The 11,221-nt window shown below is 42.5% G+C and overlaps 1 protein-coding gene across 1 annotated transcript in view; it reads right to left on the minus strand.

The window, feature by feature from the left end:
• LOC143280516 (mutS protein homolog 5-like) overlaps nucleotides 1-11,221 on the minus strand; it is a 35,660-nt gene that overhangs the window by 1,446 nt on the left and 22,993 nt on the right. The window contains exons 18-24 of the mRNA XM_076585193.1: nucleotides 9,822-9,918; nucleotides 8,392-8,481; nucleotides 6,112-6,238; nucleotides 4,865-5,014; nucleotides 3,704-3,778; nucleotides 2,386-2,529; nucleotides 387-524 (exon numbers count right to left, since the gene is read on the minus strand). Of these exons, the coding sequence (XP_076441308.1) occupies nucleotides 387-524; nucleotides 2,386-2,529; nucleotides 3,704-3,778; nucleotides 4,865-5,014; nucleotides 6,112-6,238; nucleotides 8,392-8,481; nucleotides 9,822-9,918 (821 nt within the window). The remainder of the gene's footprint in view (nucleotides 1-386; nucleotides 525-2,385; nucleotides 2,530-3,703; nucleotides 3,779-4,864; nucleotides 5,015-6,111; nucleotides 6,239-8,391; nucleotides 8,482-9,821; nucleotides 9,919-11,221) is intronic.

The following is an 11,221-nucleotide window of genomic DNA, read 5'->3' on the forward strand; positions in this document are numbered from 1 at the left end:
GATAGATGTAATAACAGTGCGGTTACAGTGCTGGACTTTTGATCCAAGGGTTCTGGTTTTCAATTCCAGTCACGATGCCTGATGGGCTGACGGAAGAGATTTTTTTCCCAATCTCCCTGGTCAACAGACATGCAGACCTGCCAGTGCCTGAATCTCCATTGGTTAAAGATCCCAATCCCATAATCCCTTTCAGCATTCAGTGGGTTATAAAAAACAACAACAAGAACACACTCAGCATGCACACCACCAAAAAAGTAAGGCTGTAGAGATGGCGGGGTAAAAACAGTCATGCACATTAAAGCCCACTCATACAAATAAGTGAACTGGAGAGTTGCTTCCCATAAACACAAAAGAAGGAGAAAAGGGTGAAGCATGCCCACACACACCTGCCGCCCTCGGTGCACGAGGTCAGGGGACAGTCCTGCCTGCAGAGCCGTGTGGGCAGCGTAACTGGAGCTGGTGTGTCCCTCCGTCAGGTGGTACAGGAACACCAACTCCCCCTCTTCCTGCAGAGTCTCCATTGTCTGTGAGGAAACACAGTATCCATTTTTATCCTTTTGTCACGGATGAGTTTCTGTTGTGGAACTACATGGATTGTATTGGATTGGATTGGATTGTATTGGACTGGATTGGATTGGATTGGGTTGCACTGCATTGCATTGTATAGTGTTGTGTTGTTGACTTTTTTTTTCTCAAGGGAAATCAGAGTATGCTTAAAAGCTTAGAAATACTGCAAGCAGTCTCAGCATCCCTGAAAGACTCTTTGTTTTTTGCTTTTCACATTTTTCTTTTTTAATTTTTATTTTGTATTGCACTGTATTGTACTGCAATGTATTTTATTGAATTGAATTGCATCACTGAATTGTATCATAATGTACTGCACTGCACTGCACTATTTTTTGTCACAACAGGTTTCTCTGTGTGAAATGTGGAGTGCTCTCCTTGGTGAGGTGCTCTCCTTGGTGAGAGCATGTTGGAACTGTGCAGTACCACCTTTTTTGTGTCTGCAGGTGCATTTGTTTTACCATCAAAGAGGATATTTGGGCTGCTCTCCCTGGGGAGAGCATGTTAACATTGTGTGTGGCACCACCCATATCTTTTTTTTTTTCTTTTTTCTTTCTGCAGATAAGTTTGTTAATCAAAGCAGATGTTTTTTCTACAGAATTTCAAAACGGACAACCCTTTTGTTGGTGTGTGTTCTTTCACATGTGCAAGCTGCATGCCGTACACCGGGTCTTAGTTTATTGTCTCATCTGAAAGACTACACTGACAGGAATAAGGATGGCATTTGGCTGTAGGCAAAACTCTACAAATGTTGTTGCTGATTTGTGTTACCAAAAAATGTTCGCTGTGAAAGTGACAAAGTCATGGTGTTTTGAACACCTGGGTAGAGTGGAGAACATCAGGCCTTAATTCCTGTCTGGGTTTGTGACTACAGTGTTCCACTATATCCATTAATTCCTGTCTGAGTTGTTGACTACAGGGCTCCACTATGTCGACTGTTTATTCCTCCATGGCTGATGAGGAGGAAGGTGACAGAATGGTTAAGATGCTTATCTGCCAGCACAGCATGGGTTTGATTCTCCTCTTGCCCTTTTTCGCAAGTTTGACTGGGAATCAGACTGAGCATCTAGTCATACGCATGAGGCCCTGTCTGCAGCAGGCACTTGGTACATTGAAAAAATAACCCATGGCAATGAAAGTGTTGTCCTGTAGCAAAATTATGTTGAAGAAATCCACTTTGATAGGTAGACAACACAAGTCCTGACTAAAGCATTGGGTTATGCTGCTGTCAGGCATCTGCCCAGCAGATGTGGTGTAACATATATGGATGTGCCTGAACACAGTGATGCCTCTGGCAAAATTATGTTGAAGAAATCCACTTTGATAGGTAGACAATGCAAGGCCTATTGTGTTGGGTTGTGCTGCTGTCAGGCATCTGCCCAGCAGATGTGTAGTGTATATGGATGTGTCTGAACACAGTGACGCCTCCTTGAGAAACTGAAACTGATAAAACTGACACCGTGTCCAGGCTAACAGAGCTGACAGGCATAGGCACAGGAGTGATCAGCATGCATTTCACATGTGCACACAGGCACACAGACAGACACACACACAAACAAGCACACACACACACACATAAACACATGCATGTACGCACACGCTCACTCACACATACACACACATGCACACAAACACATATATGTGTGCACATGCTCACTCACACATACACACACACAAACACATATATGTGTGCATACTCACACATGCACAGGCATGCACACAAAAACAAAATAAAAACATACACACATATACACACAAAAAACACTCACACAAACAAAAAATTTCACACACACACACATACACAAACACACACAGGTGTACCATGAAGTGGAGGAGGCGGGAGGAGGGCAGCAGGGGCTGTGTTACCAGTTCATGAAAGTGAGTGGACACAAACACATGGGGACTTCTCTCCCCTTTCTTCAACCAGTACCGCAGAGAGGCACTCAGCAACGACAGCCCATCCACCTGTTCCAAACATAACGATGTTAGTTTCCTCTGATGTCTTTTCTCCCTCTCACCCGTTGTGGTGGTCAAATGGTCAGAGTGCTGGATTCTTGCCCAAGTTTCCTGAGTTCTATCCCCCGTCACACATGGTGGGTGGAGCGTGGAGATTTTTCCAATCTCCCATGTTATGTGCAGACCTGCTAGCGTCTGTATGTGTGTGTGTGTGTGTGTGTGAATTTTTTGTGTAAGTATTTCTTTTGTGTGTGTGTTAGTGTGTTTTTATTTTGTGTGTGTGTTTGTGTGTGTGTGTGCACGCATACATGCATTTGTGTGTGTGTGTGTGTGCATTTGTTCATGTTTTTATTTGCATTTGTTTATCTGAGGGACTGGGTTTAAATCCTGGTCAGGGCAGCTGGTGGGTAAAGGGTGAAGATTTTTCCGATCTCTCAGGTCAACTTATGTGTAGACCTGCTAGTGCCTGAACTCCCTTCATGTATATACGCATGCAGAAGATAAAATATGCACATTAAACATCCTGTAATCCATGTCAGTGTTTAGTGGGTTATGGAAACAAGAACATACCTTGCATGCACACCCCTGAAAACAGAGTATGGCTATGACTACCTGCATAGTGGGGTAAAATGAAACCTTTGTATACCTAAAATGTTATTTGTCTGTGTGAGTGTGTGTGTGCATGACTGAAACCTGATTGAATGACACAGGAAAAAAATGATGACCATCCAATACCAGCTGTCAACCAGTTCTACCCAGGTAGGAGCCTGTTGTGCAAATGACTCTAGGCTTGTAAAGTGCTTAGAGCTTTGTCTCTGAACGAGGATAGGCGCTTTATAAGTAAACATGTCCAAAATCCATATCATACTTCTTTCTCTGCTTTCATGGACTGCAAGTCCCACATTCACTTATATTATATATACATGTACGAGTAGACTTTCAGTGCATTATTATTTTTACCCGACCATATATACATGTACAAGTAGACTTTCAGTGCATCATTATTTTTACCCGACCATGTAGGCCGTAATACTCGGTTTTCAGCAGTGTGCATGCTGGGAATGTTCTTGCTTCCTTAACACCAAAGGTTGACATAGATTATCGGATCTTTAAGGAGCGCATTTGATCTGTCTGTTGAGAGAAAGTGTAACATACAATTATATGTGTCTGGTAGAAAGCTCACCGTCTCTGTGCCTTTTCCAAACTCATCCACAACCACCAGGGACTTTTCTGTGGCATTGTTCAAGGCATCGGCCATCTGGAAAACAAAAAGAGTGAAAAAAGACAGGACAAATATTTTTTCAAACATTGCTGGCAAAGTGTGTGTGGGTGTGTGTGTGTGTGAGATACACTATATCATGATGGTAGGCAGTGGAAACAAGAACATATCCAGTACCTACATCCCCGAAAATGGAGTATGGATGCATACAAAGCAGGGTAAGATGATCATTCACATTAAAGCCCACTAATATAACATACAAGTGAACATGTAAGTTGCATCTCAAGAAAACAGAATAAGAAGAACAAAAAAACCTCAAACATCCTTTTCTGCATCCCTCTGTCTTTAGCGTTCCTCTCTCTCCATCAGCTGCAGAGACGCCGTGGCATAATCAGTATCTGGACTTCTGACCTTGTGTTCACCACTAATCAGAGTTCGAGACCCTGTTTCCAGTTGGTGTTGTGTCATTCGGAAAGGCACTGTATTCTAATATTCCTCACCTCACCCAGGTGTGAATGGGTACCTGACTTCAGTCAGGGAAGATTAAAACAACATGAGGAGAGGACTGGGCCCCCAACTTCTAATACTGAGGCCTAGATATGTGAACATGAATTCGCTGCCCCGATGGCCGTAAAAGGCTATGGAACCTTTAACATTTCACCTTCTCTCTCTCCATTGTTACCTGGTTGATGTACACACAATTCACAATCTTGCTATTTGCATATAGAAAAGGATATAAATTAAGATAAATTGCTGTATCCTGAATACATATATGTATGATTATGTGTGCATGTTTATGTATGGTTGTGAGCATTTGTTTGTGTATATATTTATGAATACAAGTGCATACATTTATGGGCATACTTGCCTGTATGTGTGTTTTAATATACTGTCTGTGTGTGTGTGTGTGTGTGTGTGTGTGTGTGTGTGTGTCATTTTTTGCAGTTTCCTCATAACGTGAGTGTGTGTGTGCACACATTGGAGATAAAGATCTGCATGTACTTTATTTGCGATTTCTTTTTTGTTGCAAAATATGGTGTACTTATTGTTAAGTTCACAACCCCTTAATGTGGGGCTTTGGGCTTGCTGAATAAAAAATTCTGACAAAAATTCTGATTCTGATACCTGGTTGATGTCCAGCATGAAGGTGGACAGGCCGATGGACACACTCTCCAGGGACTTGACGCGGGAGAAGATGTGGTCAATCTGACCAATCACCGCGCTCTCCGCCGGCACAAAGCTGCCGATGTGAGCCATGTACACAATGACCGCCACCTGAAAGGTGACAAGCACTATGACTGGTTTGATTCTGACCAGTCACTGCTGATTATTTTTCTTCAGCATGCAATAATACTCTTTGAAATGAAACGCAAAATGACTGATTAATTCAATCACAATGTAAACAGATACACTGCAGATTTTATTCTCCAGCATGCAATAAAACTCTTTGAAATGAAACGCAAAATGACTAGTTAATTCAATCAAAAAAACAATGGGTACACTCTAAGTGTTGAAAGAATTCTGAGTGAAAACTTCAAACTTAATGTGGAGAAACAAAAGACAGATAAGGTAACAGATTTTTAGTGACAACTTCAAACTGAACATAGAAAAACAAAAGACACATAAAGTAACAGATTTTTTTAATCCAAGGGTCCTTGATTCAAATCATGGTCATGGACCTGGTGTGTCAAGAGTGGAGATTTTCTCCCTGACCAATAGATGTGCAGACCTGCTAATGCCTGGACTGCCTTTGTGTGTTTATGCATGCAGGAGATCAAACATGCAAATCAAAGACCCTGTATTCCATGTTAGCATTTGGTGAGTTATTGAAACAAGAACATACTCAGCATGCACATCCCCCAAAACAGATCATTGTTGTCTACATGGCAGGGTAAAAACAGTAACATGTGTAAAGGTCCACTCATTTATACGAGTGAGTATGGAAGTTGCTGCCTACTTCTTTTTCATTCATAGGCTGCAACTGCCCTGTTTACTTGTATGTACAAGAGTGGGCTTTTATGTGTGTGAACATTTTTACCCCCACCTTGTAGGCAGCCACACTCCATCTTCAGAGGTGTGCATGCTGGGCATGCTCCCATTTCCATAACCCACCAAACGCTGACATGGATTACAGGATCTTCTGCTTGCATATACACACGAAGGGGGTTCAGGTACAAGCAGGTCTGCACATATGTTGAACCTGGAGATCAGAAAAATCTCCACCCTTTACCCACCAGGCGCAGTAACTGAGATCTGAACCCGGGATCCTCAGATTGAAAGCCCAATGCTTTAGCCACTCGGCTATTGTGCCCATCGCCACCTACAAATGAAGAAGAAGAAGAAGAATTCTGAGTGACTACATGCTGAAAGACCTGTTTCAGGTAGACACTCTTGCCACAGGCGTTGGGACCTGTAAGAACCTTGACCTTGCCATGAGCATTCCCAGACTGGATGTCATTGGCAATGAAAGGACTGCAGCACAGCTCCTGCAGGGGGTGTCTGCACACAGTGCGCCAACACACCTTGGATGATCAGAAAATGCCAGTTTCAGTCTCAGTTTCTCAAGGAGGCATCGCTGCGTTCAGACAATTCCATATACCTTACACCACATCTGCTGGGCAGATACCTGACAGCAGAATAACCCAATGCGCTTGTCAGGCCTTGAGTGCATGCTTATATATTTGTGTACCTATCACAGTGGATTTTTATTTTTTAACAATTTTGCCAGAGGACAACGCTTTCATTGCCATGGGTTCTTTTTCAGTGTGCCAAGTGTGTGCTGCACATGGGACCTCAGTTTATCATCTCATCCGAAGGACTAGACACTCAGTTTGATTTTCCAGTCAATCTTGTTAGAAAGGGTGAGAGCGAGATTCGAACCCACACCCTCACAAACTATCTGTATTGGGAGCTGAGTGTCTTAACCATTCTGCCACCTTCCAGAGATGCCAACCCCTGTCAAGTGTTTGTAGGAACAATCAGGAAATTTGGCAGGAACATTTTGAATTTGGCAGGTACATTTTGAATTTGGTAGGAACATTCTGAATTTGGTAGGAACATTTTGAATTTGGTAGGAACATTCTGAATTTGGCACGAACATTTTGAATTTGGTAGGAACATTAGGAACATTCTGAATTTGGTAGGAACATTATGAGGTAGGAACATTCTGAATTTGGTAGGAACATTCAGACTCTGAGCCGAATCAGCAATCCACCAGGCACAGGTGCTGTTTGACCGAGACGCAACTTGATTCAGTCACATTCTCTCTTGTTCGGGCAAACGATTAAGCTGACTGGTCCACTCAATGCTGTTTCAATGTAAATATGCACACTGAGCATCATCACATGAGACCCAGGTTAGTAGTGACTGCCCTGCCCTCGAGATAGATAAGTCTAGAGTGTCTAGGTAATGTTACAGCAGGAAAGCATTGCTATGTTGTCAAAAATGAACTCGTCGGAACAATTTTGACGCGGGCATAACATTGCAACAAACTGCGATCGAGCGTAACAAAATACGGTGAAATCATAACAAATGGCATCTCTGGATGATGATGACAGTAATGATGATGACAATGATGAAGATGACGACAAAGATGACAACAATGATGACGGGGATGATGATGATGACAATGACAATGATGACAGTGATGATGATGGCAATGATGACAATGATGGTGATGATGATGATGATGATGAAGACAACAACGACGATGATGATAAATGATGAACTGACTAATGCTTCATCCTTTGTTCAACAATATCTTTCAACACAGTGCAACTAATAATATCAGGATGACTGCACACACAACAGCACCACAAAAATAATGATGATGATCATCATGATGATAAAAAAACTACACATGCTTGACTGAACAACACACAAGCAACGGCCATCTGTTAGTATCATGGAGTGCCCACTGGGAGGTCAAGGGTTCCAATCCCACAAAATATCACTGGGATTTTTAAATTTTCAGCTGTCTCCTTCGATCAAAAGCTGTGTGTGCTATGCTATATGAGTCTGGCATTATGGCATAATAACATGCTTGTGTTGGCTTCTCAAGCCTTTGTTCGTGGGCTGCAACTCTCACATTCACTTGTAACAAGTGTACCAAACAGTGCCTAACACTGCTTCCAGACTTCTGAACCATTCTTTCTATGAAAAAACAAAACAAATCAAAACACATATCAATTACACCTACCATCTATCGGGACAAAGGATACCCTTTCCACAAAAAAACAATCAAATCAGCACAAAGAAGCCCTATCCCCCTTCCCACAGAACCCAGTAACCAACCAGAACAGAATGAAATCCTGTTAAGTCAGCATTAACTCGTTCTACACCACAGCTACCTGCCTGCTTCAACTCCACTGGACCAGCACTACATGACACCACTGCAAGAAAAACAGGGTTGTTCACTAACACAGTGAAAATCAATGGAGAATTGTTGACTTAATTGGTCGAACAAAGCTTTGTTTTCATGCTACCAGAATCCGTAAATGGATCAGGTTAGAATGCCAACTGTACCAAACAAGAATGAAATGAAATTTGAATAGCGTGTTGGTACAAGAATACTCGTACCTGGTCTACTGGGGAAGTAATTATGATACGAGTTAACTCGTACCTGGAGTAGAATGAGTTAAGGTTGTCCCCACCTGCCCTTCTTGACGTCAATGAGGCTGTCTTCAGACAGCTGTGGACACACGTAGCCAAACTCTAGTGCACATGATGCCAGGGACACCAAACTGCAACACACCATACGTGTACTTTTACAGCATGTTCATTCATACATATGCAAATGCTTACACAGGCATACATTTTCATTCGCACACAGGCACTCCTGAACATCTGTTTAGCAGTAGTCTTGGAAATATCATCATCATAATTCTCCCTGTGCTAAAAACATTTTCTTTAAAAGCTGTACAATTTCATCACCTTATTTGGGCAAATAACCCAAACTGATAAATTCACCTTGCATGTAAAAAAAGAAAAAAAGAAAAAAGGAAAACATTCCCTTCATGAAAAAAACCCAACAAAGATGAGAAGAAAAGATATTACTCAAGTCAAAGCTGTATCATTTCACCAAGATAAAAGATTCATTTTCCTTCAATGACAGAAAAAAAGGATAGAAAGAAAGCTGGTAAAAACTAAAAATAATGGACAGGTAGAAATATTCAGTGCATTGCAGATATGCCGAATAGCTAGGAAACTGAAACACTGTAACAGTCTGGTCAAGTCATTCAGGCAAATAATCAGTGTGCTGCATATATACTGAATAGCTAGGAAACTGTAACAGTCAGGCCATTTTTTTGGAAACATCAGTAATATGATATGGATACTTAAATAGAGCCTATCCTCTGTCAGAAACCTAGCTCTAAGCTCTTTAAAAACACAGAGCCATTTGCACAAGCTGACTACCTGGGTAGAGCTTTTGGGCGTTCACCATTCATTTCCTGTGTCATTCTGTCAGGTTTCAGTCACACACACACATACACACACACACACTCACACACACATACACACACTCACACACACACACACACACTCACTAACTCACACTGACATGTAACATTTTTCATGTATGACCATTTTGTTTATTTCCCCGCCATGTAGACAGGCATACTTCGTTTTCAGGGGTGTGAATGCTGGGTTTGGTTCTTGTTTCCATACCCTACCTAAAGCTGACATAGATTACAAGATCTTTAACAAGTGCATATTTGATCTTCTGCATGCATATAAACCCAAAGGGGGTTCAGGCACTAGCAGGTCTGCACAAACGTTAATCTGGGAGGTCGCAAAAATCTCCGCCCTTAACCCACTAGGTGCCCCGGGGATGGAACTAAGGCATCACACATACAGGCTGTGGAGCAGTCAGAGTGACAGTGGACAGAAAAGTGTGTGACCCACCAGGTACAGTGGGGATCAAACTAAGGCATGGCACACACAGGCTGTGGAGCAGTCAGAGTGACGGTGGACAGAAAAGTGTGGTGACCCACCAGGTGCCCTGGGGATCAAACTAAGGCATGGCACACACAGGCTGTGGAGCGGTGAGTGTGAGGGTGGGTAGAAAAGTGTGATGACCCACCAGTCCAGCTCTGCAGCGTGTTCCATGACGTCCAGCAGTGCAGGAGACAGCTCCACAATGGTGTTTTGCAGCTTGTGCATGATGCTCGTCTCCATGTCTGCCAACACAATACTCATGTAGAAAAACAAAACAAAGACAGAAAAAAAACACAGAGATGCCAACCCCTGTCAAGTGTTTGTAGGAACAATCAGGAAATTTGATAGAAACATTTTCAATTTCGTAGGAACACTCAGACTCCAAGCCACACAGGCAAATGTACATTTTATCTACAAGACATACAAACACTCCATAGCATAATTCAGCAGCACAGATGCTGTTTGTCTGAGAGGCAACTTGATCCAGCTATGTTCTCTCAATGCTGTTTCAATGTAATTAGTGATTAGCTGAGCATCATCACGGGAGACCAAGGTTAGTAGTGACTACCCTGACCTCATGATCAATAGGTCTAGAGCGTCTGGTTAATGTTATAACAGGAAAGCATGTGACTATGCTATGTTGTTGAAAATGAACTTGTCGTAACAAATTTAACGTTGGTTTGACATAAAAACAAACTGCAATTGAGCATAAAAAATATGATGAAATCATAACATTTTGGATCTCCGAAAACAAGAAGAAGACAACAAGCGAGGCAAGGCCTTCAAGCATCACTTGCGATAACTTCTTCTTCTTTTGTGTTCATGGGCTGCAACTCCCACATTGAATCGAATGTACATAAGTGGGCTTTTACATGTCTGACAGTTTTTACCCCGCCATGTAGGCAGCCATACTCCGCTTTCGGGGTGTGCATGCTGGGTATGTTCTTGTTTCCATAACCCACTGAACGCTGACATGGATTACGGGATCTTTAAAGTGCGTATTTGATCCTCTGCTTGCGTATACACACGAGGGGGGTTCAGGCACAAGCAGGTCTGCACGTATGTTGACCTGGGAGATCAGAAAAATCTCCACCCTTTACCCACCAGGCGCCATCACCAAGATTCAAACCCGGGACCCTCAGATTGAAAGTCTAACACTTTAACTCACTCAGTACGGCCAGCCCTCTCTTCTCCTTTACACAGACCCCTCGGATGTCCAGTGGGTGTCTCAATGACACAGCCTTTAGCTTCTGTCGTCAGAATTGTGGTATTTTTTGTCAGCATTCACCTCTTCATTATAAGAGCCTTCCGCTTGCAATATTTTGATGTAGGTAATTGGGGTGAAACGCTGTTAACGTCGTCTCTTTCGCCGTTCGTATGGAGAGAGTTAACCACTCGGCTATTGCACCTGTCAATTGTGACAACAACTTAATCAAATGCATGAATTATATAACAGAAACACAAGACTCTCTTTTGAACCTACAAGCTTTTCCTGGTTGTTGCAGTATGCCATGTTGTTATCTCCCCTTTAACATCTGATCTTGG

The sequence above is a fragment of the Babylonia areolata genome, chromosome 3, assembly GCF_041734735.1.
Source record: "Babylonia areolata isolate BAREFJ2019XMU chromosome 3, ASM4173473v1, whole genome shotgun sequence".
Classification (NCBI taxonomy): Eukaryota; Metazoa; Mollusca; class Gastropoda; order Neogastropoda; family Buccinidae; genus Babylonia; species Babylonia areolata.